Source organism: Lemur catta, chromosome 12 (genome assembly GCF_020740605.2).
Source record: "Lemur catta isolate mLemCat1 chromosome 12, mLemCat1.pri, whole genome shotgun sequence".
In the NCBI taxonomy this organism is placed as follows: domain Eukaryota; kingdom Metazoa; phylum Chordata; class Mammalia; order Primates; family Lemuridae; genus Lemur; species Lemur catta.
In genome coordinates this window covers 918,810-943,449 of record NC_059139.1, presented here as the reverse complement: position 1 = coordinate 943,449, position 24,640 = coordinate 918,810, and the positions used below count along the sequence as shown (strand labels likewise).

General features: G+C 61.5%; 1 protein-coding gene across 1 annotated transcript in view; it reads left to right on the top strand.

Annotated features, from left to right (window-relative positions):
* Positions 1-1,116: 1,116 nt before the first annotated feature.
* The window catches only part of LPCAT1 (lysophosphatidylcholine acyltransferase 1), a 41,117-nt gene continuing 17,593 nt past the window's right edge, over positions 1,117-24,640 (top strand). The window contains exons 1-3 of the mRNA XM_045565859.1: positions 1,117-1,308; positions 15,228-15,370; positions 19,842-20,056. Coding sequence (XP_045421815.1) covers positions 1,174-1,308; positions 15,228-15,370; positions 19,842-20,056 — 493 coding nt within the window. The 5' untranslated portion in view covers positions 1,117-1,173. The remainder of the gene's footprint in view (positions 1,309-15,227; positions 15,371-19,841; positions 20,057-24,640) is intronic.

Below are 24,640 nucleotides of genomic sequence, written 5' to 3'. Positions count from 1 at the left end.
AGTGACGTCCCCAAGGAGCTGCAGGACTTTGGAGGGGTCAGCCAGGAAGTCCCAGAGCTGGGGTGCCTTCCTGGTGACTTCAGGTGTCCGTGTGAGCTCACAGGGCCGGCCAGACGGAGCCTGTCTCAATCCTCCACACCCACCACCTGCCGCCCGTCGGGCCCCAAGGAGAGGGGAGACATTCGGCATTATTGTCACAAGACTTGTCAATTTTTTAAATTCATAAATGCTGGCCAGGGGGCCATTGCGCTTTTGCCCTAGTTAATAATGTGCCACAAAGTAGAGTTCTCCGAACGCCCCTTCTCCTGAGGACCTGCTTCCACGAAGTACTCAGGGAGAGAGACTCATCCCATTCATGTCACTCCCTCTAGAACCACTGGCTCCAAGTCAGAGAATGCCCTGGGGCGCCTCCCGCCCAGGGCCGGGCTTGGGCCCTGTGGTCCTAGTGGGCCCTGAGGTCCTAGTGGATCCTGTGGTCAGAGTGGACCCATGGGCCCAGTGAGGACTTCGGCTATACTGCCCTGGCTTCTCACAGGTGCGTCCAGGCCTGGCCCTGCCCCTGCCCCTGCCCTCGGGGTTAGGCGGGGCAGGGCTCCCTGGCCGGCAATGCCCGGGCTCCGCACCCACAGCCCCGGGGAGCCCGTGCTGGCCGCGTGCCCGCCCCTTCCTCTGTCCCGCCTGGGCCTGGCCATCCCGCCCCTCCTTGGCGGGCTGAGCGGCGGAAGGGGCGACGTGGCGGGCCTCGCGGAAGGCGGGCACCTCCCCTTCTCCGGGCAGCGGGCCCAGCGGGGTCCGTGTGGTCCTGCGACTGCGGGAGGCGCCCCCGCCCCAAAGCCCCTTCGCCCCGGGACCGGCGGCCCCTGCCCGGTCCCCACCAGCCCGCAGGGAAGCGGGCTGCTGCGGCAGGCGGCCTCGCTCGCTGGCGGGAAGTGGGGAGCACGGGGACGCCCCGCCCGGCCCCGCCCCCAGCGCCCCCGGCCCCGCCCCCGCCCGGCGCCCCCGGCCCGCCCCGCTCGCGTCACGCCGCTGCCCTCACGCGCCTGCGCGGCCGCGCGCCCGGCCCACTCCAGCAGCGGCGCATCCTCTGCCCGCGCCCCCGGCCCCGGCCCCGGCCCTGCTCCGCGTCCCGCTCCGCGCCCGCCCGCCCGCTCCACTGGGCTGGGCCGCGCGGCCATGAGGCTGCGGGGATGCGGTCCCCGGGCCGCCCCCGCGTCCAGCGCAGGGGCCGGCGACGCTCGAAGGCTGGCGCCCCCGGGGCGGAACCCCTTCGTGCACGAGCTGCGACTCAGCGCCCTGCGCAAGGCCCAGGTGGGTGCGCTCCGGCTCCGGCTCCGGCGCTCGCGGCCCGGGTGGGATGCGCGGCTGCGGAGGGCGCGCGGAGGGGACCCGGCGCGGCCCGGCCGGCCCTGGGGGCAGCGGTCCCTTCCCTGCGGCCACCCCTCAGCCCGCCGTGGCCGGGTCTCAGCACTTCTCTGCGGCCCGCCGCCCGCGCCGGATGCCAGCTCCTCGCCGCGTCTGTCCGGTCCCGCATCCTGAACCGGGCCCGCACCTCCTCTCTCCTGATCCCTGCACCGCGATCACTCACCCTGAGCCCGGCCCCGCGTCCCCTCTCCTGAGACCCTCCCCCGATCACACACCCGGAGCTCGGCCCCACACCCTTCACCTGGGACCCCGCACCCGGGCCTCGACCCCGCACCGGAACCGGAGCGGCATCCCGGTCCCGCGCCCGGCGCAGGCCGCAGGGACCCGCGGAGCCCAGCCGGCTTCCCCTCGCAGCAGCTCGGCGGGCGGGAGGCTGCCTCTATCACTTGATGAGCTCGTGTGTGGGGACTTGACGGTCTGAGTCAGTGCCAGGGACAGTGGGGGGGCAGGCGGGGGTCCCTGGGGATAGACAGGAGGGTTTCCACCTATTTGCGACTGGTTTTCTGGGCTGTGTACGTTTTTCCTGCTGTGAGGGATGCGCCCTTGGGGGTGAGTCTGTGACCAGATTCTGCTTCAAACGGGACGAGGTCCCCCGTGGGAGGGAACAGCTTGCTGGTGAGACTCCAGGTTGGGGGAGCGGGGAGTGGAGACCTGTGTCCGCGCTGCCGTGGGTGTGGGCTGTGGGGTGCAGGACGACAGCGCTGGCACTTGCGACGCTGCGGCTTGTCGCCAGTGGAATCCTCATCCCTTGCTCTGTTGGCACAGCGGTGACGTCGTGTGTGCCGTCCTGTGAGAGCCCAGGCAAGGGGGCCGTACTTTGGACGCCAAAACTGTGCAGAGAAGCGACCGTTTGGGGACTCTGTGGTTGACCAGTTCATGGGAGCGTATTTCCAGCTGCGACAGAACTTCTTTTGGGGACGAGAATTTGTAACGCGTAAAGCTCTTCCTCAAAGTCCCTGATAGACTTGGTTATTGTCTGTGGGAAGGACATGGTGAGCAGATTGGGAACACCAGGGTGCCATCCCTCCTGGCAACACGCAAGGTTGTCCCCACACTGGTGCCCAGGCCTTGTCCCATGTCTCTGTGTCCTGTGTGGGGACGACTCGGGTGGGGGCAGCACTGGCCCCCCTGCCCCCCGGCTCTGCCTGGAGCCCCGTCTGCGGCATCCGTTCACGCACAGATCTGCACTCGTCACCTGCCGGGCACTGTGCCCATTGCAGGAGTGGGGTCAGGGTGCCCCTCCTCCACAGGCACCCCGGGTTGCAGTCCTGACCCCTATGTGTGGTTCCTGAGGACTTTTCCTGCCCAGCCCCCACCCTTAGGCGGGTCACCCTGTCCCCACCCGGGGTCCTGCTGCCTCAGCCTCACTCCCTCAGCTTGCACTTTCCCAGCCTCTGCCCCTCCCCGAGGTCTTGGGTGAAACGCCAGGCTCCTTCCTCTTTTGAGGTCCCTGGAGGCCAGTTTTGTGCCTCTATCACGGTCACAGCTCTGGTTAGCACAGACCCACAGGGGCCAGGTCTGTTCTGCCCAAAAGCCTGTGCCCACTGCCCTGGCAGGAAGCAGGGCAGAGACTCACGCACGCTGGGTGCAGATGTCAGGGCAGGGGCAGAGATGTCCAGCCCCGGTCTCTTTCTGCTCCAAGAGCTCGGGGTGGGGACTGTTCCCAGATGCTCTCGGGCAGGGGTCACACGACTGGGGGCTTGGGGGAGCCGTTCTTCCTCAGGCCGTTCTCCGGAGGGCGAGATCCTGGCTTTGGTGGGGATGTCGTGGCCTCCGGGAGAGGGAGGGATACATTGTGTGCACCGTGTTGCCACGCTCCACGGGCCCCAGTCTGAGTAGTTAGGTGTATTTGGAACAAAAATGTTACTGCTCAGATGTTTTCAGTGTGTGGCCAAGGATAGAGTTTGTAAATGCTCTCAGACTTCCCCTTCACAGAAATGTTTTGCTTTTCACCAAGCATTGCTTTGCAAAGCTTTTGCTTTTATGTAACATATCATCAAAAGTTTCCACAGAGTGAAATAGCCTATCTTTGAAAGAAACTTTGCTTCCCGAAAGAAAGAAAGAAAGAAAGAAAGAAAGAAAGAAAGAAAGAGATTCTGTAGGGACTGAAACACTCACCTACCTAAATTCCAACCTGAGATAAAAGGTGAGGACCTGCATTTACCTGTCAGCATTCACCGCCTGGGAGGGGCCGCTGTGTGTCTCAGGATTAATGCCCTGCAGGGTCACCTCCTCCGGCCAGTCCATCTGTCATTTAACTACAGATTTAGTGAGGAGCTTAAGCATCTCTTTGGACAGAAAACAGCATGCTAAGATCTGAAAAGAAGTGTCAGAATCATCTGGGTTTATGAAACCTACCATCTTTTACTCCCTGGCTAGAGCAAGGACTCAGATTTAAGTGCAAAACCGTGAATAGCACCACACTGGATGTTGGTGATGTCAGCCAAAGTTCTTCACAGTCACAGGGTAATTTGTTGGTTTTGGAGTCATGAAGTGGTTTTCTGTCACCCAGGGTTTTGGGGAACTTCCCCTGGAATCCGTGGGTGTCAGCACACCCACCCCCGCCGTGACGCGTTTTCCCCGTTTCTGAAGTCCCCGCTGCTCAGAGCCAGGGTCGGTGGGGTTGACTTCCTGGAAAGCGGAGCTGCTGCCAGTGCTCCTGGGAGCCGAGTCCTCGGACACGTTGCTGGTTCGTGTGCAGCAGGGGCAGCTGCCGAGCACCCTGCTCAGCCGGGCTAATCCGCAGAGAGGATTATGAAGATCTGCATCCAGGGACAGAGTCTGGCCCCCCTGCACAGTGGCCCTGCTTGGAATTTACCCCAAAGTGGGCTATCGTTTCCTCCAAGTTTTCATCCAGATGCCTGGGTTGTGATGAAAAAAAGAAAATCTGAAGCAGGACTCCGCCCTCTCTGCCTCGCCTGGGGTCAGGCAGGGCCATTCTGGAGCAGGGAGTCCCACGCCCTGCCGGCTTCCCCGGCCACTCCTGTGGGTGACTGCATTTGCAACATGCCCTGGGCCCTCAGTGCCCCACGCCCTGGTGCACGCTCAGGCAAGGTGGTTCCCTGAGCTGCTGTCAGGTGTCTGGATGCTCCACCCGTGAGACTTAACACGGAGCAGCTCTTTGGTCAGCACCGTGCAGTGGGTGTGGAGGGACACGGGGTTGCCCCGAGGGATTGTGGGCAGCAAACCCCAGAGTAAGCCTGGGGCCATTGTGCCCCGTGGAGCATCTGCAGGGGAGCACAGTTCCCTTGGGGAGGTGGAGGAGGGTGGGGCTTCACAGGGTCTGGGCCCCTCTGGACACCCGGGAGGCCCTGGAGCAGGCACCATGCCCACGGTCCCAGCTGCCTTCTGACATCCTGGTGTTTGTTGCCCAGGAAAGGCCCGGGGGCGGGGAGGGGGTGTGGAGTTGGGGTCATCTTCCCAGCATCTTTGCCCTGGTCACTGTTGGTGCAGCCCCAGAAGGCTGGAGGGAGGCAGGTGTGGCGTTGCAGTGGTGCAGATGAGCATGCAGGTGCTGAGGCTGGGTGCTGTGCTGTCCCCGGTGCCTTGGGAAGCGCAGGCTGGCCTGGGGTGGACATCTGCCCTACCTTACCAGGAGCCCCGGACCTCAGGGGACTGGTCTTCTCCTCTGAGTAATGCCCAGTGTTTCTCAGTCCTTTCTGATTTCTGCAAGGATACACACGTAAAGCTTAGTTGTGGTTAACTTTGGAAAGTGGGAAGGGGGATTCAAGGTTGGAAAAGACTGTATTTTTCATTTTTTTTTAGCCTTCTGTCCTAAAATTGTATTTTTAACACGAGTGTGTGTTTTGTTTTACAGCTGATTGAACGAAGCATAATCAGTTTTATACAGAAACCTGTGATTATGGCCCAAAGCGTGTCTTAAGCTAGCTCTGGGTCTTTGGAATCAAATTATTGAGAGTCCTCATCTCAACGTCCTTGCACTGTGCTCTGTTAGGAGAAAGAGTTTCAGTTGTCAGTGTTGACCTTGTGCTGATTTTTGTCACTACCTGCTTCGTTTTTGTTTAAATATTTTCTGCCTAACATGGGTATTTTTTGCAACTTAACTATCTGTTTCTCATATACAAATTCAGGGGTTCCGTGCCCGAGACTGGCCACCCCGGAGCCCACCGCGGGAGCAGGTGCAGGGCTCCCCCCGCCACACTTGCTGGGCATCTGGCCCGTGCCCACCACCGCCATCTCCACATGGGCAGAGCGCCCTCGGGCACGGGAGGATGCGCCCAGACAGTGGAGACGCCGCCCTTGCACGGCTTCCGTCTAAGAAGGTGCCCTGGGCGTACGCTTGGGCGTCCCTGGCTGGGAGAGTCCACGTGAGACTTCCACAGAGTCATGTGTCTCCCCAAGCTGGCTCAGAGACCCTGGAAAGAGCTTCCGGCGGCTTCTCCTTCGTTTTCCTATTTCCCGGCCCTTCACCCGGACACAGCCCAGGACAAAAGTGTCCCCAGCATGGCCAGAGGCAGCTCTTGTGGGTCTCCTGTGGTGTGGAGGCTCCCTCGCCATTCCCCAGTCAGCGTTTCTGTTCCTGCCACTCCATCAACCTATAATCTAGTTGTGAATTATTCATGTTTTGAAAATGAGCCCAGAGGGAAAAGCACAGTGCTAGGCTTGTGTGGAGGTAACATTATTTTATAATGTGACCGGTGTTTGTCCTGCTAAAACCTAAGTCACTGCAACCCTTGGTGCCACCTTTTACTGTAATAAAAATAATTAAGGTGTTCGTTAGCTTTTTCAGCCACATTCCAGCATCGTGAGCTTGGATGTTTTAAGTGCAAGTGCTGTTCTTATACTATACTCGCGCTGTCTGCTCCGACTTCCCTCAGCTCAGTGTCCCTCTCTCCGTGGTACTTGGTGGCCCCCCAGTTGCTGCCAGGGACCATCCTGGGGGAGGGCCTGGCATGGCCCAGCCTTGCACCATGCGGGGGACGTGCTGCAGCCGTGGGGCGGGCGCCTGGGTGTGACGTCCTTGCCCAGACCTGGACTTTACCCCTGGAAGTCGTGTGTCCTTCTGAGAGCCAAGTGAGTGTGTTATTTTTCCTAGAAAGTTATTTGCCACATGCAAGCCTTTTTACAAAATGAGAGAAAAACCTCATGATTTTAAACATGTCACACCCTTAGGGTAGACGCAAAGCTGGGCAGAGCTGTCTCAGGCCCCACCCCGAGGCCAAGCCCGCGCGCAGAAATGGCCTCAGTGCCTCTGGGACAGCAGACGCCCGTGGGTGGGCACACTTCAGATCAGGCACCGAATGCCCACCCGGGGGAGGGGGTCATCTTCTATAGTTGAACCCATTTGCTCTCCCCGGCTACTGTCCCCAGGAGGGGGTGACTGTCCCCACATACAGGGCAAGGCACAGAATCCACCTGTCCATAGCAGTGAGTCTTTCTCACTGATAGGGAGAGGGGTTGGTCACTTTTGTGCCATGTGAATTGTCACTGTGACATCCTCTTGGGGTCCAGAAGTTCAGCACGTCCCAAAATGGGCCTGTCCCGTCCCCTGCACACCAGGCTGTCTTTGTCCTGCTGGTCAGCAGCTCCGAGACCACCCAGTGCCCACAGCCAGCGGCCAAGTCCACAGGAGCCCTGCCTCCCTCACCCCGGAGCGGCTGGGCCATTTCTGCCTCCTGCCCCCAACATGCCCTCCCACCCTGTCCCTGCAGCCGGGGAGCAGGATGTCCCTGGGGGACTCCCACCGCTGGGGGCAGAGCCAGGAGCCCTTGGGGGCCCCCCGCAGATGGTGGTGTGGACTCCAGGTTGGGGAGGGAGGGGCTCCTTCAGTTGCAAGTGGGTTGGGTCAGGGTGTTCTGGGGGTGCCCCCTGTATCTGCTTGGGGTGGGGAGTGGGACAGGCCAGGAGGCTGCCTGCAGCTGGAGGGGCCCGATGAGCCGGGATATGCTTGGGGGCTCCCCAAAGCTGGGAGCCCAGGACGCGCCCGGGGCAGGGGACTTGGGGTGCCCTTAGCACAAGCCCTGCTGCCTGCCTGCAGGTGTTTCCCCGCAAGTGGAAGCAGCTGGGAATGCCACAGATCTTGAATTTCAGGATTCTTCCACTCCAAGGCAGAGGGTCCTGGGAGATAAGGCGTTTCCTTGGGCCACAGAGCCTGAGCCGAGTGGGCGTGGCAGGGCGTGGCGAGGCCTCGGCCCGGAGGCACGATTGCTGGGAAGTCAGTCGGTGAGGGTCCAGCTGCGGCTGCCACTGGGGGCCACGTTCCCCCCTGAGCGTCTCCCGTGCTCGTGGGGCTCGAGCTCCCTTCTGAGCAAACCTGATTACAGGGCATCCTCCCCGCAGGTGAGCAGCGTGGCCAGGTCAGGTGCGGCCACGTCCCTGCAGGGGGATCTGAGCCAGCGTCTGGTCTGGGAGCTGGGCCGTTCCCAGGGTGAGGCGTGTCCAGCCCAGACCCCTGCGCTCTGGGCTTTCTCTCCCGTCGCTCATCTGCTCCCACGAGCACCTGTGGGGGGCATGCCTGTGGCGCTGAGCCCACCGGGTGACTGGGTGGGAGGAAGGTTTGGATTGCTGTGGAATTTCGCGTCGGAGCTGCAGGGTGCAGGTTGGAGTCGTGGGAACCGTAGGGACAGAGCTCTGGGGGCTCCCAAAACCCCCGGGGGAAAGGAGATTTGTACAGAGCTCTGCAGGTCGGGAGGCGGCGTGAGGAGAGCCCTGGCGGGTGTGTGGGCAGGACCCAAAGACCAGCCTGGGACGGGGGCGGCTCTGCGTGTGCCCTCTGCCCGTCATCTTGAGGCAGGGACCAGGGTATCTGCTGTGGACGCCCACAAGTGGCCGCCCTGCCCGGGCCTTCCCAGTGCCGCAGGGCCTTTGCACCTGCCGTCCCTGCACGCAGGACTCTCTCCTCAGGTGTCGGCAGCACCACCCGCTCCCCATGTTCCTTCAGTCTCTGCTTAAATCCCACCAGGAATGCGAGGCCTGTCTCAGCCGGAGCCCACAGCCCACCCCGGCCCCCTACCCTTCGCTGCAGGCACCACACCCGGACGCCTGCCTGTGCCGTCCTCGCACCGGCTCTGCCCACGGGTCCTGGGTTTGTCTGGTTCTGGCCGCATCCCTGTATCCAGGGCAGTGCCTGGACCCCCAGAGGTTCCCACGGAGGCAGCTGCGGGTGAGAGAAGGACCTGGCTTCCCGCCGCACACCCTTCTACTCCGTGTCCACACGGACGCGTGAGCGCCAGGGGGGCTGCCGGCACTGCGCTGTGCCTTCTCCAGTGACCGCAGGGTCCGGGACCCCCGACACCACTGGAGGTGTCGGCCCTGGGTGCTGAGGTGGCAGGAAGTGAGAAGGTGTCTCTTGCTGTCTGGCCCGTTGGCCATGGGACTGACTCTGTCCTCCTGCCTGGCGGCTCCGTCTCTTCTGAGCCAACCCCGAGCGTCAAGGGCCGACCTGTGTGGACTGTCCCTAGTGCGGCCATCGCTGGCGCTCGTGAGATTCCCGTCCCCAAGCAGCGGGGCTCAGCAGGGGCCAGTCCCACTCGGGCAACCGCATGGCCTCTGCCACCTGCCGTCTTCCTGTGTGACGCTGAGGTGGTGCCTCATCGCCTGGCCTTGGTGGGACCTGGTCCCCAGGGACACACACCGAGAGCGGGAACCCGGCTCTGCTCCGAGCTGCAGGGCTGAGGGGCTTCCACAGCACGACACGCCCGAGTGACGGGCCCCCCTTGTGGGTGTTGTTCACCTGGGGCAGCCGGGTGTTGGCCGCCGGGAAGGGGCAGATGCGAGCCTCGCCGTGCCGGCGCACGGGGCCGGCGCACGGGGAGGGGCTGGGATCCGACCCCACGCGTGGAGATCTGCGTTTCTCCGACCTGTCTGCTGGACGCAGCTCTGTGGGCAAGACAGGAATTCAGATGGGATCCTCACGGCAGAGCGAGCGAGGGTCCTGCCTATTTCTGCTCTCTCAAGCCCCGCTGACCCCACAGTACCCTTCCTTTCCCTTCTGTGTCGTGCGGCAGGGCCACAGCACCGCACCCGCCAGAGACCGTCCTAAGTCCTTCGCTCGGCACCTGACCCGTCCCCTCCTCCCGCCCCAGGAGGCCCCGTCTGAGGCTCTGGGGCTCGTGTGGCCCCCGGGGGGGGGTGTTCTTGTCGTCTCGGGTCACGTTCCATGGTTCAGGGTTGCCGTGGCCCAGGGTGGCTTCAGTCCCGTAAGCCTCCCCTGAACCGGGCTGTGCTGAAACGGTGAACATGGACGTGGAGCAGGCGACTGTGCCGCGGATGCAGGCAGAGCTGCCGCTGAGGAGTGAGTGACAGACGCTCCTCCTCCAGGCGCGAAGCCTCCGGGCTGGGTGACGGGCGCCAGGATTTCAGGTGAGGGCTGCGGAGCAGGACAGCAGCAACAGTGAGGAGTTGGGGTGGTTGAGGGTTTGAAAGAAAAAGTAGCCGGTTTTAGAAAAGCCTTATTTAATTTTAGACGTGAGTGGGAGTGCTGAGCAGCAGCAGCTCACGCAGGGCAGCGAGCCTGGGCTCTGGGGGAAGGTCGTGCGCGTGCAGGCAGGTCGGCCCTGCCCTGGCACAGGCGGGCACAGAGTGTCAGAGCACGCTGCGGCTGAGATCCGAGGTCACCAGGATGGTCGCAGTCATGTCAGTGAGGAGGTGACAGGTGAGCCTGCTGTGCATCTGGGCACAGTATTTGTGTAAATGGGCGAAGAACAAATACCCAGTAAACACAGCGTTCTCCACTGAAGCTGCCCTGCGTGTGGCCAGCCCCTCGGCCCTCCCTGCTGGCCCGTGCCGGGGGTCCGGGGTCCATGGTGCTGGGGCGTGGGCCGCCGCTCGGCCCAGAGGGAAGAGCAGCTACGTGTGGTGCGAGGATGAGGCGACAGCAGCCGTCTGTGATGCAGTTTTTTCGTTTCATTTTTGCTTTCAGTATTTCAGCCGGAATTCATTGCAAAAATGAAAATGACTGTTCCCTGTTTGAATGGGGCATTTGATTTGGACGAGAGGGTACCTTATGTGTGATGAGGTGTTTTGGTGGTTGGGGAAGCAGAGAAGGAGTCGGTTCTCTGAGGCTGGTGTGCCCAGCGGGTGTCTATGCCCTGCTGGACCCAGGGTGACGCCTTCGGGGCTCCCACAGCTCCAGCTCGAAGCCTCTGTGTCTGGCGGGGTTTTCTGATGACGGCGCTCAGTGGCCGGGCACCTGTGAGGATCACTGTACTTTGTAAATTCGTTTTTTCTTTAAAAGGAAAAAGCAAAATACAAGAGACGTGTCCTTCTCCTACCTGTGTCAAGGGATGGTGGCCCTTGGAGATGCACTGTTTGCAGGGGGCTTTGCCGAGACGCCTCCGTGGAGGGCCACGCGCTGCCCGGGGCGTCGGTGGTTAGTTCCAGCTCCCGGGTGTGGTGTCCCGTCTACAAGGGCTGCACAAAACAGCTCGCTTGGCATTTGCTGGGAAGTAGCAGCCGCCCGTCCGCTTGCCTGTGCCACCCGGAGCCCATCCTGCAGAGCTCCCGTGTCCCGTCTCCTCAGTCCCCCGGGAAGCCCTGGCCACCTCGTCCTCCAGGCCTCATGGGACGAGGCCAGCCCTGGGGTGGCCTTGAGGGACACACGCGACCCCACCACGAATTTGCTGCTCCCGTCACTTTTAGATAAGTCCTGGTTCCCGGTGGGGCCTCGTGTCCTGGGCTCCCGCTGACCCACTGCTACCTGCGTGTCGGCCGTCACTCCCGGCGCGTCCAGGGGTCGTGTAGACGACAGGTGAGCATTCGGGACCCTTCTCCCCTGCAGGAGAGCAGCACCCGTCGTGGTCCCAGGTACAGAAAGCCAGAAGGCCAGTCTGTGCGGTGGGCTCTCCGTTTATTTTGGAGGTGCAGGACCTGGTGAGAGAGAAAGGAGACGGCTGGGACCAGAGCGTTTGTCCCCGGGGACCTGAGGGACAGCAGCGACAGGCCAGGAGGACCCTCCCTGTGCCAGCACCGTCTGAGTCCTTACTCTGGGCAAGGAGGACGACACCTGCCCTCTCTCCCCCAGGTGTCCCTCTGGCTTCCCGAGGGACAGATACTCGGGCTCTGTAGCCCCCGCTTGCTCTCTGTGGGCCCACGAGGGAAGCAGCAAAAGAAGGAGCCGGCCGAGGCCTCGGGGAAGGAGCCTGCTTGGTGACGGCTCCCGAGAGAGCCTCTGGGTCTCAGCAAAGCCGCCCGGGGGACAGCACGGCCGACCCTGCCGCTCGGAGGGTCTCCGTTCTGTTTGTTTTCTAGTCCAGCCAGGATTTTCTAAGAACGTCCGTGCCACAGCTCCTCCCTTGCGGCTGTCCCCCCCGAGCTGGGAGCTTGGCTGTCACAGCCACCCGGCGTCTCCCCCCTGCAGTGGCTCTGTGCACCGGCCTCTCCTGCTCAGCCAGTTTGCACCAGGGCGTGAGGCAGCCAGGGAGCCTAGTGGTCAGCCCTGAGCCTGGATGCAGGTGACAGAAGGTCCAGGAGGGCACAGAACCTTCTGGAAGGAGCTGCAGCAGGCCAAGCCCTGCCCCTCCTGGGGAGGGTTTCCAACTCCTCACCAGGCCAAGCCTTGCAGAAGGAGCAGAAGCCCCGGTGGTTGGGCCGAGAGGCAGGCAGGACAGCTGTGAAGTCCCCTGGGCTCTTTCTCCAGAGCCGGGTCCAGCCCGACCCCGGGGACATCTGACCTTTCCCTCGCCGGGCAGTCTGCACAGCGCGGCAGACGAGAGCCGCCTCCTCCGCGGGGTCCAGGTGGGGCTGGGACGGGTCACACTTGGTCAGGGACTCTGGCCCTGACTGTTCTGTGTCTCTGCCCTCTGACGCACCAGCCCCGTTTGCCGTCACTGGGTTGGTCACTGTGGCTCCCAAGTCCCTTTCTCTTCTGCTGCAAACCTCAGAGCCCGGGGGCGTGTTCTCTGAGATGCTCTCGAGAGCAGCACACGGATGCCATAGCTGAGGATCAGGTGTGGTCACGTATTGTGTCTCCCACGCGATGGCCGAGCGAACCCCGTGTGCTAATAACCAAACAGCGTGGACGGGGCGTGCCCATGCCCAGCTCCCGGGTGCCAGGCAGACTTCACCATGCAGGTCTCGCCGGCGCCTCCCCTGTTGTCTGGGAACCGGGGTGGGGGGGCAGGGGGCCCCCGGGCCACTCAGAGCCTCTTCCCTGGTGGGCGGCTCTGGCATGCGTGGCCTGGCTGGCCTGGCAGTCAGGTGCTCTTTGCAGAATACGCGGGATGCTGGTGGGAACAGCCGTGGCTGCAGAGCAGGCGTGTGGTGTGGACTCACGTCCACCAGCACCAGCTTGCACGGCGCGATGAGCCCGCGGCGTCTGCTGCTGCCCTGGGGCCCTGCCCGGTGTGTGCCAGTGCGGGTGCCAGGCGCTAAGAACGATTTATGGGCATGAGGAATAAACCCACCCGGTCACTTAATTCCTGTGCCGGCTGGGAAGAGACAGCACGTCGACACTCACGGCAAAGCCAGCCCTCAGTGCCTGAACAGCGGCTTCCAGCCAGAGCCCTGGACGGCGGGGCGGCCGCGAGGCTGAGGGTGGGGGGACGGCGCATCGTCCTCAGGCTGCTTTCTGCAGCGCGTGGTGAAACGGTAACGAGGGAGGGGCGGGGACACCATGTTTAAAACAAGTTTTAAAGTAGAGGAAAGGCCCCTTTCACGTTTGTGTGGTTCAACTGAAGCGTGATGAGAGGAGCGTGTTCTCACCGTGAACGTTGGGAAACGCGCTCTTTCTGAAGCTTCTACCTCAAGAGGTTGCAAAGGAAAAAAATTAAAAAAAGAACATTAGAATAAATTCAAAAAAGAAGAAGGAAAACTTGTGGGACCCAAAATTAGTTTGATTCAAAGGTCACGTTAGAATGAACAAATCCTGGCTGGCGTGTAAACAGATCAGTGACACAGAAAAGTGTCTGGTGACACAGGCTGACGTGTCACAGTCACGGGTGATGTCAGGTGAGCCGCAGGTCAGCCCTGGTGCAAATCCTGGGAGAAGGAAGCGGGGATGTCACTCAGTTATCGTGAGCACAGACCCAGGAGAAAGGTGGGAGGAAGGAAGAATCTGCGGCTGCTTCCGGAACACGTTTCCTGCTCGACAAAAACACTGAAATTAACCCGGGAAGACACAGAAACTCGAGATGCACAGTCGTGTCAGAAGCACCAAGACGCAGCAGGAAGCCATGTGGGCAGCGGCGCTCGCAGGTGGTGCAACGTGGCGGCCGCGGGAGGAAGCCGACGGGAAGTCATGGCGAGTCTTGCCTAAGACGCATGAGCCGTCCCAGCACGTCGGCCGGCACGCTGGCCATTCCTTATGAAGGGAAAGTTGGCAACAAGTGGCCTCGCAGCCCTGACAGCCAGCGACCAGCATCAGAAAAACTGTGAACGCAGCGCGGCCCGTTCGTAGATTAAGTGAGAACGAGCACATCATTATCCCAGTAGATGTGGGACAGCGTTTGATAAAATCCGGCACCATTCATGGTTTAAAGCAAAACGGAACTCCAGAGCGAGGCCTGGGAAGGTGTGTCCCTGCTGGGAAGAACGTTTACTGACAGCCGGTGGCAGACGTCAGCTAGTGGGGACGCACGCCCGTTACCATTGCTGGGGAGCGACCCCCACGCGGGGTCGGGAGGTCGTGGGAGAAGAGCAGCCCCCGACAGCAGGAAGGGGGACGCATCCGAGACCCCCACCCAGAACCCGAGCAGTGCAGAGCCGCACTGTCCCGCAGGCAGCCGGGGCCAGACGTGACTGCTGAGCACTTCAGACATGCAGAGTGTGGCTGGCGTGTGCTGTACGTGTAAGGCACACACTGCGTGGCCCATACGTCAGGAAAAAGTGAAATATCTCACTGATTTTATAATGAATACGTGCCGAATGGTATTGCAGATATTGGTAAAATAAACTATGTATTACATTAAATGTTGTCACCTGTGTATTTCTTTCACAGGGCTACTGGAAAAGTTGCAGTTACTCGTGTGGCCCCCGTTGTGTTTCTACTGGGCCGGAACCCCAAAGACCCCTCAGAGAACCGAGGGCCTGGAGTGGGACCCCGCTCACTGCAGGCCACAGAAATTAGGGACGGCGTGGCGTGGTCCGCCAGCCACCATCTGCCTCTCTTCTGTCTTTCCTGACTTCCGTGCATAAAACCTGCGCCGCAGCACTTGTGTTTGGCTGCTGCGTCCCTCCCCTGGGACGCTCCCAATTCTGCGGTCTCCTCCCCAGGGGTCCGTCCTGGCCCCCACGTGCCCTGGCTGCCACCCTCACTCGAGCATCTGCCCCCCACCACGAAGCCCCCATGCACCCTCCAGAGAGCCCCCGCCCAGGACCGTGGGCTGCGTCTGATCCCACGGCCTTGGTGCAGGCCTGGCTCATGCTCCCCTTCGTCCCGGGCCCCCCTCTCGTCCTGGGCACGAGGTCCTCCGAGCCCATTCTCCTGCCAGGGTCTTCCCTGGGCCAGTTGGTCCCACCTTTGTTCCCTGTCTTCTCTGTGGTCCGAGGTCCAGCCTTGCACGCTCCAGACCAGCCAGTGCCGGCATCACAGGCGGCTGCTTCAGGCCGAATAAGCTCCCTCGTGTCCACGTGAAGGGTTTCAGGGAACTCCGTGCTGCATGAGGCTCTGGGGACCCAGGCGCTGTGTCCTGGGGCGGGACACCCTTGAACTTGCAGGAGAGGCCAGGTGCCGTTTCCAGCCACCCCTCGGTGGCTCTGGTGGTGCAGGACGCTGGTCGGCTGCGTGGCTGCGGCTCCTCCCGCCACCCCACCACTGACCCCCCAAGAGGTGTGGACAGGGGTGCCCGGCGTGCAGCCAAGCGGCATCCTGGCCATGAGCCCCGGCTGACGTCCCTCTGTCCTCCCAGGTGGCCATGATGACACTGACACTCTTCCCCGTGCGGCTGTTGCTGGCGGCCCTCATGATGCTGCTGGCCTGGCCCTTCGCGCTCGCCGCGTCGCTGGGATCCGCCGAGAAGGAGCCCGAGCAGCCCCCGGCCTTGTGGCGCAGGTGAGTCGCTCGCACGCCGGGACCCTGGGCGGGTCGGGGGTCCAGCAGCCGACAGCCCTGGATCCACCCCCACGGGTGGCCCTGTCTGTCCGCCTGGGGCCTGTCCACCTTCCTGTCCGAGCCCAGCATCCCGCAGGGCACCGCTGTCCCTGGCCACCTCCTGCCTGAAACTGGCCGCCTCGCCGTGCCACCCCAGTCCTGCTCTGAGGCTCTGTCTCCTGGGGCTCTGCAGGCTGCATGGCCGCTGTGTCAGCATCCCGAGCACAGAGAGCCCCACCCGTGGCCCTGTGCTCCAGAACATTCCTTGATTCCTAGTTGTAGACCAAAGTCCGAGCTTCCTAGGCCACCCCCCCACCCCCGGCAAGGTGGCCTGTGCAGCCACCGGTCTTCCTCAAACTCTCGGCTCTGGCTGTGCCAGCGGTGGTCTCCCGGCCCCGGGCTGTGCGTGGACAGCCCTTGCACTGCGCACACCAGGCACCACCGTGGTGCAGGGCTCTGCTCGGGGGGCCCCGCCTCTGCAACCCCCATGCAGGGGCCTGGACTTTGCAGGTGCTATGGGGGAGAGGGTGGCGCCCCGGTGGGAACGTCTGCTGGGGCTGCCGCGGTGCCACCTGCCGACCTGATTTAGGAAACAAGGGCTAAGTGGGCTAAGTGCCGCACCGTGAAGGCCCAGGGGTCTGACATCAGAGCCCTGTTCTGGCCCGGCAGAGCAGACGCTCTGGGCAGCAATCCCAGCCCTGCCCTCTGGGGCTGCACGCTGGAGACCTGAGTAAACATTGGGGTTCTGCAGCGACGGCTTGTGACGCTTTCCCAGCCCCTCCTGTGTTCTGCTGCGCTCTCCCCTGGGACGCGGGAGTCCCGGCAGGCGCAGGCCCGCTTGGCAGGGTGGACGCATCAGGGCTGTTGGACCTTTCCCCGTGCTCAGCCCCGGCGGCTCTCCTTGTGTGGGAGTCAGGTCCTCGGCTCCCCAGGTGACAGGTGGCCACGGAGACTTCCATTCCGGCAGCCCCCCTCAGAGATGCTGGTACACGCGCATGACATGCCCATGTGACATGCCCATATGACATGCCCATGTGACGTGTCTTATGGCAGTGAAATGTCAGGATTTCTCATGGCCTCAGTTTCATGAGAGCTTTGAGCCTCAGGGTCTGCGGAGACAAGCTGTGTATCATTCTGTGTGTGCATACGTGTATGTATTACCTCTGTGTATCATTCTGTATGTGCATGCATGTGTGTATTACATACATGAGTGTGTACATATGTGTGTGTGACTGTAATGTGTGTGAATGAGGGTGTGTGTGCACGTACATGTGTGAGATATGGTATGGGTGTATGCGTGAGAGTATGTGTATGTGTGAGAGTGTATTGTGTACGTGTGTATGAGAGTGTCTGAGAGTACATGTGTGTGCATGCCTGTGTGAGTGTCCGTGTGTATTTATAGGAGAAAGTGTGTATGCGTATGCGAGTGCACGTGTGTGGGGAGTATACATGTGTATGGGTATGCATATGAGTGTGTACACATGTGCACATGTACAGGTGTTAATGTGTACATATATGTGAATGAGAGTGCATTTGCACGTGTGTGTATGTGTATTATGTGTGACAGTATGTGTATACACATATATGTATGAGTGTGTCTGAGAGTACCTATGTATGTGTGTACGTGTGTATGTATATGAGTGTATATGCATGGGTGAATGTGCATGTGTATTATGTGAGTATATGTACATGTGTGTATGAGAGTATGTATGTATGCATACATGTGAGTATGAGTACCTGTATGTACGTGTATATGTATGTGTGTGTATGTATATGAGAGCGTGTGTGTGTTTGTGCAAGAGTGTGAGCGTACTTGTGTGTACCTGAGCTACACACGCCACAGGGCAGTGAATTTCCACCCCGCAGCCCTGGTGTCACCATTGAGCAGCGTTTATTGAAAACGTGCTTCATGCCAGTACTGGGCCAGATGCTCAAAGGGAAACAGAAGAAACTGCAAACGCCCAACCCTGGATCCTCAGTTGGAAACACAGTGACAACAGCGCCTTAGTTAGGGGCTCAGGAGTAGGAAAAAGCAGGCTTTGAAATAAGGGGCTGAGAGCAACGTTTGCCGAGTGATCACCGCGCAGTCGGGGCCCTGAATTGTTCCGCGTCGTGCGAGCCCTGCGGTTGGAGCAGGTCGACGCCAGATTAAAGGGGACTTTTGCTGCATGTGAGTGGGTGTCACTCAGACCTTCCTAAAATAAAATCTCAGGCTTTGGATGAAAGAATGACACAGTTTCACAAAAGGCGCTTATTCTAAGATACTTTCGAAACATGGGGTGTAAACCCCCAGCACCTTTCTGTAGGACCCCCGGTGCGGGCTGACCCCTGCCCAGGCCAAGTCCCGAGCAGGGCGGGGGGTGCAGGTAGTGGGGTCTGGGGGCTGCCGCTCGGCAGACCGGATGGCTCAGGAGGGTCCCGCTTTCCCGAGTGCTGTGTGTGGGGACGCCGTTTCCAGCCCTGTGGAGTCCGTCCCCGGGATGACTCCAGGTACCCCGTGAAGGTCGGCTGAGGTGGGAACTTCACACCGTTTTCTCTGCTTTCAGCCTGGGGCTGCCCTGGGAGCCGGCAGCTGCCCCGGGACCCTCCTCTCTGGCCGGCGCCCCACCCCAGTCTGGTCACACGCCACAGCCGTCTCTCACCAGGGCCGGCTGCCTCCACCTGCCGGCCCCCTTCACGGCAGAACCGTTTGAAACACGTAGCTCGGTGATTTCCCTTAACTCTCAGGAGTCGGCCTCTTCGTCCACCCAGCTCTGGCACACACCGGCCCGTTGAGGGGCCTGGTGGCCTCGCCCCAGGGTTCAGGGTTCAGGGTTCAGGTTCAGAGTCAGGCTCGGGCTGTTTGGCCAGCAGTGCCGGATGCTGCTGCTTCCTCCTCCTGGTGCACCGTCTGCCGTGCCGTCCTCCTCGCGTCCCCCTTTCTGCTGTTTAAGATTTTCTGGAGTATGGAGTTCTCCTTCCAGAAGAGCATGCGAGAGGAACTTAGACTCATTTCGCGTCTGAACCGTCTCTGCGCTCCCCTTGCGACAGACAGCAGGTGACGGGTCTCGAACCACTGTTCAACATCCTGCGTCCTCGGGGCTTCGAGGACATAATTCCACCCCACGCCCAGAGTGATTCTGCTGGGCCGACCCGCCGAGGGCTGTGGCGTCCCCTAAGAGGAGGCCTGCGGCTCGAGCCCCCCTTTCCCCAACTCTCCGCTCCCTCCTGCCCTGAGCCGGGCTCCAGGCTCCGGCTCCCACTGCGGCCTCGTTTCTCCTCCTCAGGTGTCAGTTGTCGTCTTTTGGCTTTTTTTTGTACATTTGTTATTATGAAACAAACAGAAAAGTGCACGCCTGTGTTGTCACACCTGGCCCCGGAAGCAGAGCATCAAAGCGTGTCCCTGGTGTCGCTGGTGTGACCCACATAGCGATTGTTCATCGCCCCGATAAGCAAAGGTCTTTTCCAGGTGGCTCCAGGTCAGCCACCGCGAGGACTCTCCCCAGACGGGTCTCGGTCCCTCGGGGAGCCACGCCGTAAGGATTCCAGCTGTTTATCTGTGCAGGGGTCTTACCCAGTGGGGTCACCCCCGCCACCCGGTGGCTGCATGAGACGCGGCTCCTGGCAAGGGCGGGCCTTGTTCTGTGGACGAAGGCGCCTTGGCCTGTGATCCTCTGTCCCCAGGGCCTCCCCACCCGGGTCACTGCAGGAACGAGCCGGACGACACTCCGGGGTGTGGCCTTGTCAGAGATTAGCGTGAAAGGGAGTGTGTACATTTAAATGTCTCAGTTCCTACGTGTTTAAAAAAGGAATAAGTAGGAAACAAATGCAGTTAATCTAGGCTGGGTTTTACTTTATTTTGTACATTTATTGTCCAAATTTCTTCCAGAAACAGCTCATTTGAATAACGTCACGTTTGGTTCCGGGAATGCTGGGCGTCCTGGGGGGAAAGAGACCAGGGAGGTTTCCGAGCAGGTCTCCACTTCCGTCCTCACCTCTGGGTTTCTCTCCATATTCCAATGTGCGTGTTGGGTGTTTTTAGGTGTTTTAACGTTTTTTCGTTTAAGAATGCCGATGAGCAAACTGCTGACGTCGGGGCCTGGCGGTCGGTCAGTGTGCTGTGGCTGTTCTAGTGTCCGGGAGCCGTGCGCTGCCCGGCGCTGCTGGTGACGCGGCCGAGACGGACGCGCAGAGCCCTTCGCCCCCTGCAGTGGACGCGTGGAACAGGGCCGAGCTGAGCGTGCCGTCGCGGGAGGGAAAGCCCAGGGTCGTTCTCTCCCCTCAGCCCACGTCCCAGCAGCTCCTGCAGGTGTCTCGCGGCCCGGCCTGCGCCCCGGCGGCCCTGGGCAAAGGCTGCAGCTTCGGGTGCCACGTGACCGCCGTGGCGCCCCAGGGCCACGGCTGCACCCACTTGCCCCACCCAGCCGTCTGACGGCAGTGCCCTCCCTTGCAGGGTCGTGGACGTCCTGCTCAAGGCCATCATGCGCACCATGTGGTTTGCCGGCGGCTTCCACCGCGTGACCGTGAAGGGGCGGCAGGCACTGCCCACCGAGGCGGCCATCCTCACGCTGGCGCCACACTCCTCCTACTTCGACGCCATCCCTGTCACCATGACGATGTCCTCCATCGTGATGAAGGCTGAGAGCAGGGACATCCCGATCTGGGGAAGTGAGTGAGTCCCCGTCCCCCCCACTGGGAAGGGGCGGCCCCCCATCCCCCCCCCACCGCTGGAGTGAGTGAGCCCCCGGGAGTGACCCCCCAGGGAGTGAGCCCCCAGGGAGTGAGACCCCCAGGGAGTGAGACCCCCAGGGAGTGACCCCCCAGGGAGTGACCCCCCAGGGAGTGAGCCCCCCAGGGAGTGACCCCCCCAGGGAGTGAGACCCCCCCCAGGGAGTGGCCTCTGCCCCCACAAGGGAGTGACCCACCCCCAGGGAGTGAGCCTTGCCGTGGTTACTGTGGGAATGGTTGCCATGGGAACACAGCCTGCCCATGTGGGTCACACCCACACGAGGAGGGCACCTGGCCTTACATCCCATTTTCTTTGTTGTGATTTTTTTCTGTGATATTAATTGTGTGGTTTTTACTTTTACTGGCAGCCAAGTGCCCCCAGGGTCACTCCATGCAACATGCTTACTCGGGTCTGTTTAGCAAGGACGTAACACGTTTATCACATGGCAGTTCTAGAAGGGGCAGCCCGGTGAGGCTGTCCCCACCCCCCGTGAGGGTGTGTGAGCCAGGGGCTTGAGTGTCCCAGGGCTGCCCTAACGACTCGCCGACGCTGGGCGCCTAACGGAGCAGAAATGCCTCTTCTGTCCTTCTGGAGACCAGAAGCACTTCCGAGTGTGGGCCCCTTGCTGGCTCTTCCCGCCTCGGGGGCTGCAGGCGTGCTGAGCCCTGGGCTGCCCCTGCTCCGAGTTTGCACACAGCACCGGATGGCGCTGGCATCCGTGTGGTGGTTACCTAGAGAATATCGTGTAGATTTTATTGTTTCTTTCTAATGGGGGGGGCTGACATATGGTGTACCGTTTGCAAAATAGATGCTGACTAGTATTTATTTGGTTGACTGTGGGTTGGATGTTTCTGGTCCATTGCGGAGCAGTTTTCCTCACCGCAGGATGAAACGGTGACCCTGGGATTCTGCGTCGAGGTCTCCCAGGGTGGGCGAACGGCCGGCGCGTCTTCCCGGGAACGTCCTTCCCATTTCCTTTCTGTCCCCGCCGCCCTCCCTAACCACCAAGCATCTAGATCAAACAGGCACTTTGTGGCCATGTTTTGTCAGCACAGACCTCCACGTCCCAATCGTCACGGTCCCCTTAGGCTGCTGTGACGGGATGGCGCAGTCTGGGTGGCTTCTAGGCAATAGGAGTTTATTTTCCGCAGCTCTGGCGGCTGCAAGTCCAGGACCCAGGCTCGGACTCCGTGTCTGGGGAGAACTCGCTTCCCGCTGCACAGACGGCTGGGCCATGTGTGTCCGCGCGTGGGGCGGGCGGGGGCTCTCTGTGGTCCCTTTCCTAAGGGCATGGACCCCATCACAAGGCTGCAATCCTGAGACCCCAGAGGCCCCACCCCATAACGCCATCACCTTGGGGATTGAAACCTACGAATTGGGCGGGGGACACATCCAGTCTGCGGTGCTGACCCCGGAGGATCCCGGCCACAGCTGGGACAGGAAGGCTGGAGGTGGGGTGAGGAAGCCCCCGGCATGGCCGCTGGAGACCACGCCCGCAGGAGCCGGCGGTGCCCAGGCTGGCCAGTGCCCTTGCAGGGACACGAGCGCTGGCCACTCTCCCCTCCCCCAGATGGGCCGTGGAAGGGGGACCCCACAGGAGCCCTCAGTGGGGTGCGATGGGCTCCAGGCACAGTGCAGGTGACGGCCCTGGGCTCTGTCTGGGATGTGCTGGCTGCCCTCTGCCCTCCGAGCACTGCCGGCGGCCAGGGTGGCTCCAGCTCTAGTCCCCAGTCCCGCCGAGTCCCCAGCCCTGCTGAGTCCCTAGCCCCGCCGAGTCCCCAGCTGCTGCCCCACCCAGGCTCCGTGTTGGTGCCTCCGCTGTTGGGGGCACCTTGATGCTGTCTCATCCACTCAGAGACATTGCTTGTGAGGCCAGGTGGGCTGGAGGGACCGTCCGAGTCTGCAGGGGGCCTTGGGGAGGGACGCTGACTGTCAGGAGTGAAGTCCGAGGGCCCAGCGGGCTGACTCGGCCGTGAGGGGCCCAGGCTCCAACGGCCGGCTGTTTCCCCCCCGGTCCCTCCGTGCCGCAGAGCAGACGTGGCGGAGACTGGTGTGGGGACACTGGAGGGATGGGGTGGGTCCCCCGTCACACCTGGGGTTGGAAAACCCATGTTCCACAGACCCCGGCTGGCGTAGGGATGAACAAACACTTCTGGCATGAACATGCTGGGAAAGAGAGACAGGTTTGGGGAAAAGAGGGTGATTTCTCTCTCTTCTCCTTCAGCTCTGTGCTTGGCGTGTCTTTGAGGCATGTGTTGGCGTGTGCACGTCATTAGCGTGGCTCTTGCGGAGACACTTGCTGAGTGGTCTGGCTGGACGTGAGCTCTCAGGGGCCGGCTTTGTACCTCTCGGAAATTTCCGTTGTGCTCGGTGACCCAGCCTCTCCGTCTGGGCCTGGGCCGGGGAGCAGTGGCAGCCTGTGCACCCCGGTACCCCTGCTGTGCTCAGAGCCGGGGCGAGCCTGGCAGGTGCCACACCTGGTCCCACCTCCCCAGGCCGTGGAGGGAGTTTGACGGTGTTGGGGCAGGGCAGGAGGCAGGCCTGGAACGTCCCCCTGTCCAGCCCAGCGCTCACGTTCCCGTGGGTTCACAACACTGGCTGCATTGCTGTCTGTCTCCCGGAGAGTGACTGCAGACATGCTGCTGTGGACACATCATCATGCCGCAGGGGAACATCCGTAGTGGCCGCGTAGGGGACACTCCAGTGCCCGGCGACCACGACTCTGAGCACCTCCCTATCTGTTAGCCTGACCTGCCGCTTCCCTGGGAGGCAGGTGCTCTTCCCTCTGCACAGGGAGGCCGAGGAGCTGAGCCTCGGTTTCCGCTCGGGTGGTGGCCCAGCCAGGGGTCGAAACACAGGCAGGTGGTGGCAGAGAGTCCCCACCCCTTCCCCATATGCAGAGCCCACGCTGGTAACTCCAGATGCTTCCGCAGCTCAGCCCAGACCCGCAAACGTAGCTTCTGCCTGGAAGGTTCCAACCCCCAGGTCTTCTCCGTGGAAGTGCCGTGTCCTCCTCACGCAGTGGACGTGGGGAGTGTCGTGGCCGAGGCGTCTGGGGCCTGGGTGGATGGAGGATGAGCCCGTTCGTCTGCAGGAAGCCGGGCGCTGCGCTTCCTCGGCTGAACGTGGAGACGCGGACGCCGGGGAGCCGGGTGCGGTGTGTCCCGAGCACGGACTGAGTCTCCCGCGGCTGGGTTCAGCTCTGTGTCAGGTAGCCGGGCCGTGGTGGCCAGGCCAGCGCAGGGGCAAACAGTTGGGATGACACACAGCCCTGCGAGTGACGTCACGGATCCTCCGCGTAGCAATAACCCAGCTAATCCGAGGACATTGGTCACAAAATGAAACAGCAAGGAGGCGTGTCTGCCGCAGACCAGACGCCTGGCAAGCGGGGGGGTGCCCTCGCTGACCGAGCTTCCTGGAGGGAATTCGAGAGACTCGGGGATGCCGGGCATCTTAGGTTGCTATTTGAGAGCTTGGTTTTGCAAGTAAAGAATTACCTACGACGAGCCTGGAAACTCTGAAAGAGGTTTCAGAAAGTCAGGTTGGCAAATTTGCAGTTCCCTTTAGTAACACTGAGAAGTCATCGCAAACCCTGGAACAGGAGGGGCGTGGTCCCTGGCACCGGGGCGGGGGCAGTTTCGGGACTCCCAGCTGCCGCTGTCCCGTCCCTTGCAGCGTTAAGGCTTCAGGCCACGGACACGGCATTTCTGGCAAGTTCTGGGCCGGGAGGGTGGCACCCACCGTCACCCACAGGCACCTGGGTTGTGTGGTAGAGCAGGCGCCGCCCAGCTGTGTCCCAGTCAGGGTGTCAGGACCTCTCTGTGGTCTCGTCGTGTCACAGAGGATTCACAGACCTGAGAGTGACGGGGTCGTGACAAGCAGGCTTACTGGAAATTTTAACTAGAATTCAAATGTTCCCAGATTGTGTTCCTTACTTTCCTGGTTTTGGGGCCAAGCGCACCTGACAGGGCCGTCCCCAGAATGTGGCTAATGGCTCCCCCGCCATGCACTGACCAGGACACGTCCCCACCCGGCTCAGCGTCCCCCATGGGTTCCAGTTTGTCACAAGCGCTGGGTCCACTTTGGACCTCTGAGGGCTCAGCACCTTGTTGGAGAGATGAATGTTGAAAATGCTCAGCATGTTTTCATTTTTAGACTCATCAACACGAGCTGGAGTGACCGACCCAATGAATTTTCATTCTTCTGTGGCTGGCGTTGTGGACACGCCTGCCCACGTGTGAGCCTCCTCGAGTAAAGTTTGGGCCCCGATGCCAGAGTCAGGAACGTGCCCCCCTGTCCCACCATGGAACGGGGGCCGGTCCTGCTGCAGCCGCGTGGCCAGGCCCCTCCCGGGCCGGACTCCCTGCGAGGAACCGCGTCTCCTTTCTGTCCTGAGACGCACGTGTCTGTTAGAGTTCTCAGGCGTGAGAGCCATCTGTGGAGACCCCTCTGGGGACCTGCAGCCCGAAGTTTCGCCGCCGTCCTCGGGCTCTCGCTGCTGCTGCCGGCCACGTGTGCGGGGG